This window comes from Vanellus vanellus (genome assembly GCF_965231255.1).
Source record: "Vanellus vanellus genome assembly, chromosome: 5".
Lineage (NCBI taxonomy): Eukaryota > Metazoa > Chordata > Aves > Charadriiformes > Charadriidae > Vanellus > Vanellus vanellus.
In genome coordinates this window covers 76,234,906-76,252,810 of record NC_138910.1, presented here as the reverse complement: position 1 = coordinate 76,252,810, position 17,905 = coordinate 76,234,906, and the positions used below count along the sequence as shown (strand labels likewise).

The 17,905-nt window shown below is 41.2% G+C and overlaps 1 protein-coding gene across 1 annotated transcript in view; it reads left to right on the top strand.

The window, feature by feature from the left end:
* Window positions 1-419: 419 nt before the first annotated feature.
* The window catches only part of GLIS1 (GLIS family zinc finger 1), a gene marked incomplete at both ends in the record, with an annotated part of 209,752 nt that continues 192,266 nt past the window's right edge, over window positions 420-17,905 (top strand). The window contains one exon of the mRNA XM_082483601.1: window positions 420-771. Coding sequence (XP_082339727.1) covers window positions 420-771 — 352 coding nt within the window. The remainder of the gene's footprint in view (window positions 772-17,905) is intronic.

Here is a 17,905-nt window from a genome sequence, read left to right as displayed (position 1 = left end):
CCCGGGTGGCCGCTGTTTGGATGCCTCAGCTGAAAGGCACCGGCCTCCACACAACCCCGTCTCCCCCCCCGCCCCCGCCACCTTCCCCCTCCCGGCCGGTCCTCGCTCTTCCCCGGAGCGGTGAGGAAAAACCCGGCGGTGTTGCCTAGAGAGGGAGGAAAGACGACGCGCGGCGTCAGCCTCCCCGTCCCTTACAGGCGAGGCGCCGCTAAGGTGTGAGACCCTCGTTCCCCCCCCCCTCCCCCCCTTCCCGGCCGGTGCGCGTGAGAGCGCGAGCGGGGCTGTGGGCAGCTTCCCGCCACCCGGGCGGCCGTTAACGGCCGTTGGTGGCGGGGCTGAGGCGACCGCCGGCGCTGACAGCCCGTGTGGCGCTCGGTGCAGGAGAACGGCGGGGGCCCCGGCGGCAGCCGGCCGTGGACATGCACTGTGAGCTCCCGGGGGCTCAGAAAGGCAACGCCGGTCCGGCCGGCTTCGAGGTGCCCGGTAAATGCCAGGGAGCGCCGCTGAAGGAACTGCCGCGGGTGACTCGTCCCAGCGCTGGTAAAGCCCTCTCGAATCCTCAGATGTCCTTTAAAATAACCATCAGCAACGGCAGCGAGCACACGGAGCCTCAGCAGAGCCCCCCTGAAATGTCAGCGCCTCTGCTCGATTTTGTCCCCAAAAGAGCCAGCATCTTCGAGCGGATCCCGGTTCTGCCCAGGGCGCAGGAGCTGCGATGCGCTAGAGGCTCTAAAGATTATTTCCAGCAGCAGAAACATCAAAGCCTGAAGGGTGAGTCTAAAAATGCACGAACTGAGCACTACCACCACATAAAAAAAATAATAATCCACCACCCAAACAAAAATGTGCGTCAAGCTCTTTTTTTTTCTTGGTGGTTCCCCCCCCTCCCCCCCTTCTTTTTGGTCTTCAGTATATTTTCTAACTTGTTTATTAAACTACAAGCTTTAAAACTTTTTTTTTTTTTTTTTTTCCTATTCACCTTGGAGGCTCAGGATTAACCGGGCTGCTTTTTGCTGATGAGAAGCAGAGTGTTTCTTAATATTTTATTTTTTTTTAAGAAATCCGGAGACCAGCATCATCTTTAGTTCTCCTGAGCGGCTGGTGCTGGGTTTGGTCGCTTCTCGGAGGTGGCTGTTTGGTTGTTTTGAGGATGGTGCTGAACACTGGGTTAGTCAGTCCTGCGCCTGAGCGTGCGTGTGGGGTGTTTGTTTGTCAGTATGCCTGACTGACAATAAATGCCTAGTTCTTATTCAGCAGTTTCACCACGGTTGCTTGGATTTATAGTTTGTATTTCAAGGGGGTATTACAAATGCTGGATTCAGGCAGTGAATCCTCAGACTCAGGATTCCTGGTGCCTGCAAGGCATGGTATGAGGTTAAATTCTGCTAATAAACAAATGCCCAATTTTCATTTATCCCTTGTTAAAGAAGCAGCACTGAAGTTAGGTTAGGAATTGCCCACTAAAATCCGTCAGTTACCCTTTTGAGCCACAACTTGTTAATTGAGCTGGAATTTGTTAATCAAAATTTAATTTTAAAATAATCCCTCTGAGGTATCACTGGGTGAATTCAGAGGGAATTCAAGCATTCCTTTGCCCTCCAAAGCCACTTGCAGAGACATACGTACCTAAGGTTATTAACATGAAAGCAATGTTTTTTGTAAAGTTAAAAAGGTAATTCTCTTTTTCTTTTCTCAGTCCTTTCCTGTTCTCTATTTTAGAGATGTACATGCTGTTATCTTGTTGGTGTAAGACCGTTCCCATTAGGATTTTTTCAGTGCATCACTTTCTGTCCATTCTTCTGAAAAATAAAAGTAAACTGCATGCCCTTGAACTAGTAACATTTTCTTTTCTGAGCTTGTTACCTAGGGTGATGGCACCTTTCATTGCCATGAAGTTATGTTAATGAACACCTCAATCTGTGCGAGGTCTGTCCTGCAAACTGTAGGATGTGTTTGTTCATCGCCAGTGAATACAGACAGAGTGGAGCAGCAGGTTATAAATTACCTTTTTTATTTTTCTGTTTGTTAATGCTGCAATTCTCCTCTCATGATGTAAAAAAAAAAAAGTTTGTTAATGTTTGGCAAGAATGAAATGAAGGTCTGTTACACAGAACCAGGTTTGGAGGGGGGAGAAGAAGGATTCACAAAATATGAAGGGACAGCTACGAGCTGTACTGCTGCTGTGCTGCTGCAACTGCTGCCTGTAAAAGGGACTCAGGAGATGTTCAAGTTCAAGATGGTCTCATGAGTGGGGTTGGTGCCACTCGACTAGTGTTCATACCAGCCTAAAACCCTACCCGTGCATTGCCCTACCCAGGCAGACTGTTGAAGCACTTTCCTTTTTCACTCTGAGCTGCTTAGTCCTCTTTTCATGCTTATTTCTCTTGAGTGCTGCAGAAGGCAGGGGTGTAGGGAGAGTGAGAAGAAAAGCGTAATTTCTATTCACTTGGGACTTCTTGTGGTAGGTGTAGGTGGCCTCTGGGAGAAGGATGCTAATTCATCTTTTCTGACTGATCAATTTCGCCTTTTCACCACTGGGGAAAAAAAAATGTTTTAAATTTTGTTGCTGTTTTTTGTTTAATGCATTTTCTGTTCAGGGTGTTACCTTGTGGTGGCTTCAGCATATGGGTGACTTGAGTCATGGGAGTAAGTAGGAGGTATCCATGGGCAGGATAGGGTTCATTTACTGACTGTGGTGATTTGATGGATGATGTTGGATTTTTCCAAAGACGGCAGCACTGGGGTTTTTTGGGTGGGTTTTTTTGGTTTTGTTTTTCCCTTTTTTTTTTTTTTTTTTTTTCCCTGTGAAGATATTTTCAGGAGAAGTTAGGGAAAGTTAAACTTTTGGGCTAGACTCTGATTTCGAATGTGTGAGCTGTGCTGCTCCTTCTGACCTGTATGGTGTCAGCAAATGCCTTAATGTCCACTTGGGCATTTTGGTGTTCTCCCACTGCATACTGCAAGCTGCCAGCCCCTGCTCAGCACCCTATGCTTCTGAGTCAGTTCCACAGAAATAACAGAAGTTAGTCAACTGCTCACTGTGATCTACCTGTAAAACCAGAGCTCTGTGTATCTAAAGTGAGCAATGCTGCAGACGGGAGAGCCATTGATCTTTCAAGGAGTGGTGTAAACCATCTCCCAACACCCCTGGTTGTCTCAGGAAGATACAGAAAAGGGCTAAGGATGGCTGTATGTGGATGTGATATAACAAGATACAGCTAAGAAGCGGGAATGAGGGCAATATTCAGATTTACCCAGTAAAAAGGTTTTAGGAAGAAAACTGATGACAGCTTGATTTCAGATCATCATGCTCTGCGTCTCCTGCTCTCCAGCCCCAGAGTACCGTGTACCCAGTAATTCCCTTTGCAATCTGGGTTAGATTACAGAATGTGCCTCCTGGTTTTGGTTTATCCACAGTTGAAAGCTGCAAGTAGGGAGGGTAAAAGACCCTCTTTAACAAGAGCAAAATCAATTTTTATAGTTGCCTGTAAAAAGTATTTTTTTTTCTAAACATGCCTTTACTCTTTTTTGGATTTTTTTCAAAAAAGAATGAATCAAAATGATGCACTACCCTACTAATAAAAAGGGCAGCTTTGAAGTAATCACAATGGGGCAAAAGCATCCTGCTGTTGTAATGTCTCTGTGGTGTTACTCTACTGCTTCACAGTGTTTAAGTTATGATCCTGCAAAATGCTTCTGTGCCTGAGCAAGTCTTTTTACATGAACAGCCAAACAAAAACGGTGAGGGGCGGTGGTGAGGATTACTTCTCGGAATCAGATCATTTGGGTCTAAACTTTGCACGATGGAGCTGTTGGTTGTTTACCAAAAATATCAGTATTTTGGAATTGGGCTTTGTGTTTTGTTCTGTTTGGGAGCTGTTTAAAATAAACACCCAGTTTTCACTCTGCCTCCTCCTTCTGGTATGATTGGCTGTGATACACACCACACTCTCCTTGATCATTGATTTCCCTGTGTGTCACAAGGCAGAGTATTTGCACCCAGACAGAGCTTACAGGTATTTGTGTTCTGCTCGGCATAGAATAACTGTACCATAAGGTATGAAGTACACTTTACAATGTTTTCCTGGGATTCTGCGGTTTTGGTTCTGTTTCATTGAATTTCATGCTATGGTATTACCATTTTGAAAGTAACGCGGGGCAAAATAATTATTGTCAACAGGTAAGAAACTTTTGGGAAAGAAAGCTGTAGTGGTAACAAAAGAGTAATCTATAAAGATGTCAAATATTTCAGTTTTTTTAATGGCATTGATTATGATTGTTACCAGGAAACACTTCTCCTTTTCATTCTTTTCCAGTTGTGTTTGGTGTACCTAATTCATGACTCAGTAGAAATTACGAGATTTATCCTGTTAGTTGTGCCGCTGGGAAATCATCCAAATGGCCCAGACCTTTGCAGTAACCACTTCAGATATTAACTTACAGTGGGCAAAACAATAAACTGTTCGTGTTGCAGTACTTGGATGTTTCCTTGTTGAGAGCATTTTTTATTCAGACAAGGAGAGAAAGTGGGTTGGGTTTTTCTTGTGCCCCCCCCTTTTTTTTTTGGCTGTAGCTGCTTTCAGCAAGCATATAGCTAATGTACTAAAATGTATTAATTTTCTTCTGGTGTTGAGAAGGAGGGTTAAATCTTGCCATCGTAACCTCTTGTGACTATTCCCTTGGTTAGCAGGACAGTCCTTGCATAAGTAGCAATTTACACTGCTGGGATCTTAAGCAAAAGCATATGTTTTTGTTATATGACTTATTAGGTGTATCGACTGGCCTGATTCTGCTATGTTCTTTCATACACCTTGTCTGTGTTCACCTGAATTATCCCACTGAAGCAAATGGGACTGCCTGGAGCTGATAAATATTATCTGGGCTGATAAGGAGACAGGGAGTTGGCTCACTGGTACAGTGAGCTCTCGGTTTTATATAGAGCTGTACTAATACCTTTTTTTTTCTTTTCACTGGAGTTCTCTTGCTTGCTGTGTTATGCATTTGAACTCTCCACTACAAAAAGGAATGTAAAGGTTTATTTGAAATGAACTTGCAGTTACAGAACTCCTTTTTAGTTCATGTTCTGGGTTTTTCTTCTGTGGTTTTGGTTTTTTGTTTTTTTTTTTTTTTTTTTTTGTAAGGGGAGAAAGGAGAAGAAACTGCAGATTGGATAATGTGTGCATAAAGTAATTGCGATAAATTGTGACTGTCCCCTCCTCCCTCAAACTGGCTAAAATGGATACTTGTCTTGAATAGGAAAATAACTTTAAGTTACTCGCTGCTGAAGGAAGTTCTTCTAATGATTTGTGTTGCACAATCAGAGTCGCTGAAGTGAAGATGACCCTTTCGTGGATTTAATTTAAAAAAGGTTTAATTGTATCTAATAATGAATTTCTTTGTTATTTTGGGATTGGTAGTAGAGAATATTTAGTAAATACAAACCAGAAAATCTAATGATCGACCTGCCATACAAAGGCATTCAGTACTTGTAAAGTAAAAGCAAAAAACCCCATCTGCTTCAGGAAAAAAATACAGCTATTAGAAAAAATGAAGAGAATAAATATTGTATCTATCCTAAAGTTGTGTAGAAATATATGGAATAACAAATAATGTCAGATTACAGGAAATAAGTTTGATCTGTGGAAGAGACTTTGTAACTTCTTGAGTTTTACTTGCAGGAATAGAAGTAAAAAATAATAAATTACTTGTTCTGGCTTTAAAATGTTACATTAACACATGGAATGAAAATGGAGATTATTATTATACTGTGCTAAATGGGATGAGAAGAAAAGTATCTTCTCCTGTCTTTTCTGGTAAGAAAAAGTTTAAAATCTAAATCTTGGAAGTGCTTAAGCATGTGCATTACTATGTTCCTGTCAGTAGTCTCATCAACTACAAATGCTTTGGACTAAGAATGTTCTAAATCATGTATTCAACTGTATCTAAACAATTATTTGCGTGTTAGCGTTCAACCGTGTATACACATAAGCTGTTAAAGTGTATGTGGAGGATTTCTAATAGATTTGAGATTATATTCTGGAAGTGCTTCAAGGTTCTAGTTAGTAAAACTACTAAATGTAATGTGAGTTTCTTCTGGGAGATAGTACTTTTTTATTGCAACAAAGTTTTTTTTTTTTTTTCACTTTCAGTGAGCGAAGATGCTCAGTATGTTGAATAGAAGGGACAAAATTTTACTCTAAATGATTAGCGTTATTAACAGTCTTGCCACTAACTTTAGCTGGGTCAGTATTTCAATCCTAATATTACAGAAGTTCTTTATCTTGTGTACAGGGAAAAGCTTGTAGAACAAATAACAAGATTGTATTAAATCCATCTGTAAGCTAGGAAGTAGAATAACATATGGAGTATGAAGAGAAATTTGTACTACTGTGAATTTAATTTCCATGTTCAGTACCATTATTACTGTTATTCTAGAAATGCGAACCTCTGCTGTTTAGTGATTTTTAGAACTGTTGAAGATGTCGATGGCAGGGTAATTGGTGAGGGAATATAGATGCAAACTGCTCTGTTTTGTACTCCAGGTTTCTATCATAATATGTCAACAGTCTTGAACAAGGCGTGCAATCTAGTAATCATTTCACAGTGCACGAAACTGCTTTTAATAGACTTGGTTTTGTTTCCTTTTTGTTTCTCGGGCACCAACTGTTGTTTCCCAGCACACTGATGTAACTCAAAGAATACAGGGTTCCAAAGCAAGGGCAATGCTCGCTAACTGTGGTGCAGTGTAATCTTGCCCTACAAATGTGCAAACAATAGCAAAAGTATGTGTTTCTGAATATGGCACAGCTGTTATCTTCTCCTGAGAGCAGGGAGTGTTACAATGACATAGACAAAACGACCAGTTAAAACCACTCATGCCGTTTTATTGCGTTTAAATGGGGCATGTAAAAAAAGCAAGGGCCTGTTCTTCCATTCAGATAAGTATCAGTTCAGACTACTGCAGTACTACCTTTCTGCACAGGCTTTGAAGAATAGAGGCAAAGAATTCCCCTTTTTCCTTCCCCTCCTATTACACTTCTGGCACCCAGTATGTGAAATCTCAGTTGGAACCTGGAACTTTCTGTTCTCAGAATCTGTGCTTCACTAGTAACCTGGAATGAGGATTTATTTATTTATTTATTGTGGTCATTAGTTTGGCTATATTAAATGATTGTTAGTTATTTGTTGAAAGGAGACTGCTTGAAAAACAGATGAGACATTGCCAGAGCTGCAATAGAGAATAGATCCAAATTCTATGTTTTAAGTTATTCGAAGATGTTGAGCTCTACCTTTTTATCTTTTTTTCTTTTTTTTTTTTTTAGCAATTGTATTGGTTTAAATCTAATAATTATGTCTGACTTTTCTGTCATTATGTCTGAATGTAAATGTGATTATTTTGCATAGTGGATTGGTAAGGAGCACTGTAATTGAATCTACGTGATCAAATTTGTTCTAAGAGTTAAATGAATGCAAACATCTTAAACTACATTTAATTCTGGCATTTATGCATGTGATAAGAAGAGGACTTTGTGAAAGCTATAGAGTTGTCAGTTGTCTTAGAATGAGGGGAAAGCAAATACATTCTTACATATTTTTTTGCATATTTAGCCAGAGGGAAAAATGACACTAAGGCGACATCATCAAATACTGTAAAACTAACTTTTTAATACAGATCTCCATTGTTGTTTTAAGTGCTTAAGGGGTTGGCAGTTTGGTTTATTTTGGAACTTGCTGAACTATATGAAGTGTGTCTCCAGGGGCCTGGTATTTTAATACCTAGTAGAAGGTTGTATAACAGTAGATGATGTATTTTGCCTGCCTTCCAATGCTGTAAATAAATTACACGTGCTGGCTCGGTAGAGTGTATCTGAGGTGTAAATCAAAGGCTAATATAAGAGGAAAAAAACCAATTAGTGTTTTTTATTCATTTATCTATAATCAAGAGATAATAAGAGCAATAATACGTAAAAATCTTAAAGCAAGGTGCTTCCCAAGAAAAAGTAGAGGGTCTAGGATTATTTAAAGTAAGTGCTGTGATTCACTCTTTTTCACAATTTGCTGTGGTTAAGTCACTTAAATATGGAAGTCATCCCTTAGGCAAAGAAAGATAATATAATTTTAAGTATATTGTAAAAATTGTGATTTGATAGCTTCCACTCTATAATCCTACCTAGGTCTTGGCTGTATTAAAAGGAAAATAAATATATGTGTCAGTTTTTGAGCATAGTCTTTCTTTGAGTTAAAAGAATGATAAATGTGCTTGAAACAAGCAACAAAACAGTTTATTAACATGAATGTTTTGCTAAATACTACATGCTTAACACAATCCCCGTTGCTTTATAATAAGTTTAAATATTAATTCTTTGGAATGCTAGATGCCTAAAGCTAGATAGAAATGTTGTGCAGTTTCAGATATCTAAGAGTGGGCTTGTGAAACAGGATATTTAACTGGGAGAGATGAGTAGCACGTTTCAGAGTTATTAGGGCAGAACAACAATGCAAAGGATAACTTAAAAAAAGAAGTTACAAAATTGTTTTCTGTGCATGGGGCTTAAATACCTTAGAGTTATTTATTTGAAATACAAGAGTAGATTTCCTATGTATGTAGGTTATAGATTGCATTTTTTATTATTATTTTGTTAAACTTCTTTTTAGCTGCCTGCCCCTCTCTAAAGCAGCTGGCTTTGATTTAACCTGAATCCTTCACTGAGAGCAAACGATCAGTCACTTAAAATGACTGTGTGCTGTGCTCTTTGGTGGAACATCTCTGTAGCAGCAGACGCTTCAGAGAGAAGACCAAATAGGACAGGAAGGGTGCTCAAGGAAAGCAGCAGCTTGCATTCAGAAGGACTCGTTTCACTCTAAACCATCTCTCACTCATTGCTCCTTACATAAGTCCTGCTGTCCCACCTATCTCTCAGCCCCCATCTGTGCTGGACAGAGAAGAGAGAGTTAAAGTGGTAACAGATAATAGAGTAAATTTCTGTTTTTTTTTTCCCAGTATTTTCTGGGAAAATCCTGGAAAGGATTTAACATGAGGTTTCATAACTCTTGCTTTGTCCTGCTGCTCCTGCTGAAATTGCAGGGAGTTGTAGCATTGACTTCAGGAAGAGGCCAGTACTGAAAGTTTTTGAAAATCCCATCCATGCTCTTTTGAGGCACAGAAGAAAAGACCCAAGTGTTAAACTCTCCCAGAGAGAAAAGTGTACGAGCAGAAGCAGCCCAGTAGCTGGGATGCCAAGGTCAGTCAGCACAGCATGTTCACCTTTAATTTTTCTTCCTGTTCAAGACGCTGCATGGGTTTAAAGGCAGTGTGATCTACCATCATACATGAAACGGGCAAAAATAGTGAAGGATTGTGCCAGCAGCTGACATGACCAAGTACATAAATGTTTTGGGTGAAAAGATTTAGGGTGCTTGAACTCTATTCTAGGCTGCACCACTTGTATCATTTTGAGGCAAGTCTGTGTACTGTTCATTATGTTTCTACTGCAAGAGTGTAATGTAGTATGGTGTAGAGAAAGTCAAGCCAGTTTTGGAGCTAGAAAGAGCACAGTTGTTTCAGCATGCCATCAAGGCCAGCTTAGTTTTCTACACTGGGGGACAGAGTTTGTTAGTTCAGGTGCAGTGTTTGGGTGATGTGGCTGTGCTGTGCTTGAGATCCGATCTGGTGTTGCCGTAGGATGCTGCACTGCAACATGTGGCTGTCTCAACCTGGGGTGGCTGCACCCCCTCTGCACAGTGTGAGCATGGACCAGATTTCTCTCTTTGCTTTGAAGTACATGGTACTTGCCCTTGTTGTTAAGCCTCCTCGAGTGTGAGTGGTGAAAAGTGCAAAATACATATTTATTATCTTTGGGAGATTAAGTTTTTTAATGGAACATTTTAGTCAGACTTCTTGCTGCTTGGCATCTGGTTTATGCTGCCAGTTGCAGAATTGTTGCTGAGGAACAAATTCTCCCATTTATTTTAGTGCTTTACATGCTGAGGTGAGGGAAAGTAGGCTATGTTAAGGGAGCTGTGTTGTAAATAGCCAATAACAAGTACCTGTTGGAAGAAAAATCTTCTCCCCCCGTTTGCTGGAGGAAGCAACTTCAGGGTTGCCCATGCCTTCCAGCAGATGGAAAAGTCTCTTACGGCTGTTGTTTGTGAGGCAGAAATCACCGGATGGATTGTATGCCCCCTGGGCTGGAGGTGCAGGTACTTGCTACAAAGTTCCTGAGATCCTCATCACTTTGCCAGAACAGATTTTGCACACAGCTGAGACTGTCTCTAAGGTCTTGAAGAAGAAAAAGCAACACTAAATTCCTCCTTTCTGGATATCTGATTGTTGTAATGTTCAGTTTCCTTGAAGTCGTCAGAGCTGGTTTATGTTCAACTGAGACTGAGCTGGCCTGATTCCATTATCCATAGCTCTTGTGCAAATCTGAAGTGACGCCATTTTAAAACCAAGAGTGGATAAAAAGGAGGCAGACTTGAGCCCTGGAGGGCTAATGCATAGAAGTTTGTCCTGTAAGTATGGACTCAGTTCACTTGGCAAAAGAAAAAGATGTCTCACGTTTTTAATCTGAACAGTTTTGCTTCTTATTTTTTCTCTTGCCAACTCACCACAAATTGGCTTATATTCTTTTTCTTTGAGTTCTTCAGCCATTCGATAAAGTTTGCTGACTTGTCATAATTTTGTGGGGATAAGCTACAGACTGTGTGTGTGAATGGTTCTCTTTGCAAAACAAAGATCCCCGTGCATTTCAGCATCTCTATGATTTGAATGGGTGTGCAGGAAATTTAAGGGGATGTTTACCCCTAGAGCCCACTTGCTCTTTCCCTGTCCTTGATTCTCAATAACTTATTCTTTCTACTCTCTCACCCTCCTGGCCTCTGTCTTTTACTTTGTGCAACTTTGCTGTTGACTTATTTTTAAATATATGTAAAGTGTTGTAACTTATTTGAATTGTGGGCTAAATATGTGGAAGTATGGAAACTGGTGTAAATAGCTTTTGGTCTGTTGAATGTGTAAATACTCAAAATATGTCAGGGTGATTTGGCTAGCTTTTATTGGAAACATTATTCATTCGAAAACTCCTTTATCTTACTGCATCCTGTCAGAAGCTGTAAGGCAGAGATTACTGGCATGAATACTCAGACTGCTCTGTCAAAATTTGCTTTTATGCTTATTTGCTTATAAGTTTGCCGCTTCCACAAATACTTTTACAGGGGCATATATTTTGCAAGATTAGTCACAGAAAGCCAATACAAAAGGGACCAAAATCTAGAAAGAGCCTGAATGCGTGATGGCATTGGCTACGAGTATGGTTTATTTGGCAAATTTGAGTGAAAACACTGGTGTTTTGCACAGGCTTGCTGTTTCACTGGTACCCAGGTTAAGTTTCTCAAAATGGGACTAACCTGCTTGGGGAACTTTCCTTGCTAAGGGTTAGTGTTAATGCCAACAATAGAGTTTTTATTAGCTGCTGGAGAAATTGCCGGGAGACTTGAAAATTAAGAACAGTAAACATTAGAGGTGATAAAGATATTTTATGCATGGGGTAGATGTTTCGGCAGCAAGCAGTCACTCTGAAGTGACAGGGAGGCAGTTTCAGAGCCTAGATAATATGAGACTCGAGAAGAAATCTGGTGAAAAATAGCCTCATCTTATAACCAACTGGCATTTAGCTAAAAATGAATTATGATACTAACTACCAGTAGAGAAAACAATCTGGAAGATTGAATACAGCCAGTGTGAAGGCTCCTGACTACAGCATTTACTATTTTGATGAGCAACCCAGATTTAGAATATCAGCTAGATATGACAAGGACCTTCTAAACATGGAATCCACCAATTTATAGGGGGGAGTTATAAGTCCTGTGCATGGTGTCCCATGTCCTTCAGAGGCACCAGTCTTGTTCTGCTGGTATGGAATAAAGTCTCCTATTGCATCCTTTCTGAAGCCGAGTGTGGCTGTAAGTTTTTCCTGTTTGTACTAAGTACTTTGTGAAATGTACCTGATATTCAGCACCTTCTGTCTCTTCTACATTGGTTTATTCTTCCACAGGGATTATGTGGGCTTGACACTAAGAAAGATATCAACTAGGAGCATACTTAGCTTTTGACATATGGTCCCCAAGCAGGCTGTGAGTTGTTTGTCGCTGGAGTTTTTACAGAGGCTGGGTGGAAATCCTACTGTGGGATGTGACTCTTTACGTCCAACCATCTTTCCTGTGACATTTTTATTTCCCACACTCAACTGCTTAGGCACTATAAGGAGTTGCAAGAGGTTCCTCAAACTATAATACTCCAGGCTTCTATCCTGTCTGACTTACAGAACACAGTTCAAATCCCTCCTTGTCTAACATTGGTGTTTCTGGCCACTCATTTGTTTGTCAAGAAAACATTGAGAAGGCATACAATAAAAACAGCCCAGTGAAGAGCTCTAAGAGCAGCAATTGGGAGAGCCAGTGGTGGGACAACTGGGCATGGAAAATGATTGATTTTTATGTGCAAAGCAGTTGTGAAATGTTCTGTGGCATTCCGGGGACATGCCATTGCTAACAAACGATTGCCTGTTGGGGATAGAAAATGCCAGCCATTGTTCTGAAGAAGGAAATAGCCTTATTGATACTGAATTAGGCTCACATTGAATTATTATTATTATTCATTCGCAATGCATCCTGTTTTCCAAACACGAAAATTAACTGACCATGCTGAAGTTCTCAGCACTGTCGGACTTTAGTTGTTGGTCATATCTACATCCTCATGGTCCAGGTGCAGTTTAGATTGTTCAGAACTGGGGATGTATTGTGGCAGAAATCTGCATTAACATAGCAGCTGAAGGAAGCTGTTCTGCTTTTTAAGAGTCCATCAAACTTGTTCTTATTTTATAACAAGCCTGCGAGTGAGGCTGGCATAGGTAAATGTGTTGGTAGATTAGACTTAAGCTTCTGGGATACATTTTGAATTGTCACATGCAACGTTGATGGCAGAAAAATAGTGGTATAGAAAACAATAGTGTTGCCTTTTGAATCTAGTAAAAAGTGATTTATCTATAGAAATTGAGATGCATAACAAACAATATTTTGTACAGTGACAGTATTTTGTATACAGCTCTGAAAGTCTGAGTTTTGTTCCCGGTGTTATCTAATAGTTTCTCCTGAAATCCTGACAGAAAATAGAAAAGCTGGTAAAGTTTGTCTGTTGCTTCAGATTAAGGGAAGAATAAATACAATTTAGGAAGTAACAGGCATGCCACATGAATTTCTTGAGTAATGATCAGGAACTGGACGATGAATATTTTCATACAGTCAGACACCTGACACTACGCTGGCATGGAGGATATAAACTGTTTTTATAGGTGGGAGGCTGTACATCCTCGAAAGCAGTGATGCTGAAAAGGTTTGGGATGTCATTTTCAATTGGTGTGAGAAAATAAATTTCTAATGGGGTATGAGGTGATATGATACATTATTAAAAAGCATTGGCAAGTGATGCTGTTTTTCTTTTAAGCATCACTCTAGTTGCAGGAAGACAGATTAATGCTCAAACTTCCTTAAACGGCTTTGAAAAATCAAAGGATTTGAAGAAGAACTGGAAGATGCCAACCCATATGTGGTACTGATGGATGAATGGAAGATTAGAGGCAATCTGGTCTGTTCCAGAGATGCACCAGAGGAGAAAATACATGATATTTGAGGGTTTTTTTGGGTGCAAATAAATGCAGAATGGCATCTCATGGCTGGAAACCAAGAAAGATCAAACAAGAAGGAACACTCATGTTTTTGACTGCAAGGATAATTAAACCTGGCACAGCTTAGCAAAGGATGTGATAAATCCTCTGGGACTTGGAGTTGCAGAGCCAGGTTTGGGTGTTCCTATGGAAGAAATGATTTGTTTCAACCATGGACAATTGCATTCAGTGGTAGAATCACTACATGAACAAGCTGGACCGTCTGAGCGGCTTCCACTTGCAATCTGTCAAAGACTGGATTCCAGGCCATCTTCTGCTGCTGGACCTGGGGCTCTTCCTTCATGTGCCTTCTGCATTGCAATCCTTGGGCCTAGCATCCATACTGAGGCCAAATTTAGGGCATCATTCTGGGTTTCATGACAAAGAGTAGGGGGCAGGCTGGGGAAGGAGGAGGATTACTGCATGACAATCACACAGTTTTGACAGTAATTATGCTAAGGCAATCACTAGCAACTAATGTTTCCTCCAAACCCGCCCTTTCTTTCCTCTTGTTATGTCTCTCTCTTCAGCAAACAGCGCCACTCCTCCTTGACTAGACTAGTCTCTATTCAGAGATGTTGTGATGGAACCTACTGTCTCCTAGGACCTGGGCTGAGACCAACTAAACCCAAGTGCTGGGTTTAAAAGCTGGACGCATGGGAAAAGGGTAACAGCTGTGATCTTGTTTCTCTTATCAAGCACTGATGATTTTTGACATTAATATCTTCCCTTTCTTTGCTTTCTGAAATGAAAACAAAGGCTCTTAGCCTCCTTCGTAGCGTAGCAATAGTGACATACTAACACAGTTATTACAGCAAACATTGTGGCCCTCTCTGGTCTTGATGTTTTCTTTCTGTGGGGAGACTGAAATACTAACTCACAAATAATGTCTTTAGAAGTCATATTAGTCACACATTTTTAAGACATTCCAAAATCATACCAACCTCCTTCTGAGCTTGTCTGTTGCTACCAATGATTCAGAGTTTTGAAAACTCTCCTTTAGTTTTGATTTACATTTTGGTCTTGGGCACTTGTTATTTCTGGCAAATGCCAGCTCAGTTTCATTAAAGAAAAATCTGTTTTACAGCCACGCGGCTCAGATCTGCTGCGCTTCTAATAATTGATGGCTGGTTTCCTTATTTCCTGCATTGTAGAAAAATAAGGACCTTGTTAGACCCAAACAAGCCTGCATAAAGTCACAGTGTGAAACATCAGATTGGGGGTGAGCAGAGCAGCTGTGGGCAGGTTTTACAACTTTGGGCCACAGTTGATCAAGACAGCCAAGGGAAACTGAGAGATACCCATGTGACTAAAATTCGGTTGAGTTCTTTGGCTCCCTGGCCTGAGATTTATATTTGTGACACCTTCCCTCTCTGTCAGTCCCTGGGCCAGACACAAGTCTGTGCCTGTATATGTACTTACGGCTCCGTGCACCCTGTGGTGTGGCCGCTGTGCCTATTGCTTGCCATGCCACCACAGGACATTGCTATTTCCAATGCTGGCTGTCTTGCTGAAACAGCCCACAACAGTGCAAGTGTGTGCTTTGGAAGAAAGCAGCTGCCATGTGGTGGGGATGAAAAATCAAGAGCAAACACTTTCAGAATTTCTGCAAGTGGGAAAATTAATTTCAGTCTGAACTGTCATCACAAGGGCCTTTTTTCCTTCCCCTTTCCTTTGGGTGGTATCTTTGATTTATATTTCTGAACAGGGCAAGTGATTGCCCTTTGGTGCCCACTAAGAGCATGCAGTTTCTTAGTTTATGTTATTGTGGACAGGTTTCTTGTTTTTGTTTGTTTGTTTGTTTGTTTTTTAATTGTTGTTTTGTTTTAAGAGCCAGTGAAATTCAGTGATGCCTATATTAACTGAAAATTACTTGTAAGTTTAACAGCTAATGTCTATCAGGTGTTCTTCCATAGCACAATTGCTATCAGATGTCTCCTATCATATTCCCATTCCATAAGCCTGGTAGTAGAGACAGGATCCTGCCTTAGAGATTCATGGAGTTAAATGGCTCCAAGGAAGCCAAGCAGTGATACCTGAACAATGTCATAAAAAGTGGTGTTTTTTTCATGTACTTATCAGGTCCAGTCTGTTTCCTTTGAGAACTGGATGGTTGTTTTCAGGCAAGACACATGTGTGATGAGTCTCCTAGGCATTCCTTTGAAGGACTTGCTCCTCAAAGGTGCTGAAGAGTTTGCAGAAACTGTAGAACCACTGAAAAATCAAGCCTTAAAGTTTGCTTTTCTAAAGGTCTGATCCAGAGAGGTATTTAGGCACCTGACTCCCATTGATGTCAGTGGAAATTCAGTGCCTAAATACCTCACTGGATCTGGTGCTTAGTCTTCTGGCATTGAACATTACATAGTTCATGCTTTCTGTAGTCTCCTTTTATGGCATCTTCTGTGAGTGGTGCAACAGTATTAACTTTGAATTCTTCCCATCGTGAGTTCCAGCACATGATGCAGATAGCTGCCTATACAGCTATGCCATGTGATAATGTACTGTTCCACCAAGGAGTTGAGGCCTCATAGATAAGCAGTGGGGTGGCCAAGCAACTCAGAGAAAATACACTGCTCTTTTATCAATTTGGTGTTAGGGAGGATGGGACTGACCTTCAGGCTCTGAGATTTTGTTGAGGGGGTAACTAAAGTGATGTACTCATTTGTTTGGCTGAAGATCCGGCGAAAAGTGGGAGATTCTCATCAGCATTTCCTCCACTCAGTGCTGATTTTATCATGCTGGTTTAGTAGCAGAGCTCCTTTGGCTCCTTGCCATGTGATACCATTGGAGTCTGTCTGAGATGTGCAAGATAAAAGATCTCGGGGAATTACAAGTATTATGGCTTTCCTGTCAAACTGTTCTGATGTATAGAGTATTCTGACCCAGAAAACTAGCTTTCTTTATAAAATTTTGTTATTGAAAGAAAAGGAAACACAAGAGCTGGAAAGTGGAGCCTGATGTTTATAAGGGCCCTGAGAGCAGCTGTAATTAGTGCAGGTTTTTGGAAGAGACTTGTTCCTCTGCCAGCAAAGGGCCCTGGTGTTCAGCCAGGTTAGATGTAGCCTGGGAGTAAGCACTTGGGAACTGTGAACCATACACTGGTTCTGTGTCTGGCAATGGGGACATGAAGTGTCCTCTCACTTAACACATTAAATAAAACACTCTGCATACTCCCAGTGTGTCTGTGAGATGTTCTGGAGGTCTGAGTCACTGCCCAGCCATTTGGGCGGGTTCTCTAAACTCTGGCTTGTGAAGGGTTGCATCAGGGTGCTGTGAGGGTTACTCCGCTGGGTGCTTTGATGATGATCTTGCTGCTGGATGCTGTCTTAGTCTTGTACTGTGCAATTCACAGTTTTAATATGGGCCTACAGGTACTGCCAACTGAGTGATGTGAGAGTGAGGAAGTTCCTGTGGTGACAGGAATCCCCCTTGTTAGCCCCTTCCTTGCAGAGACTCACAACAGCAGTACTGTAAATCTATTTTGATTATTTGCAGGTAAATTCAGTAGTGATGCTCAGCAATACTGCAGAAATTTTATGGTGCTGGAGTGCATGAGGCACAAGCCACATAAGCACCAGTGGCTGAATGTGAGATTTGCTTGTTTGACTCTTCCTCCCTTGCCTGTATCTGCTGTCATCTTCTTCCTCCTGTGTTTTCATCACATGGCCTCTTCCCATCCCCACATCACCCAGTCACAGCTTTGGCTGACCTGCACTGGGACTGACCTGACTGGTACCAGGAAGGCATGACTGGGAACCCTGAGAAACTCTGTAAGAAGGTGTATATCCCAAGCACAACTTCAGCCCAGTGGTGCTGTGAGGGCAGCAGAAGCTGAGGTCTGCTTGCTGCCCCGCACAGGTAAGCACGGTGAGGTGTCATAAGGCACATTGACATTCTTTGGGCAGTTTTAGTGTTGGAACAAGTCCCAGGGCAGTGGACGTTCCTACAACAAGATGATGAACTGTGGCAGATAGTTTAACAAGACGCAATTGGTGGAGATTTGGGTAAATGAATGTTAGAGCCTGGTAACTATACAAGAAGTGCTGTACCTTACCAGTTCCTGACTAAGAGTATTACCTTGTAATTCCAAATTGAGAGGCAGAGAAACCAGTGAGTTACTCAGATTGTAGACGTGCAGCTCCCGTTTTTCAAAAGTGAACATTTAAGAAAGGGATGAAATCTAG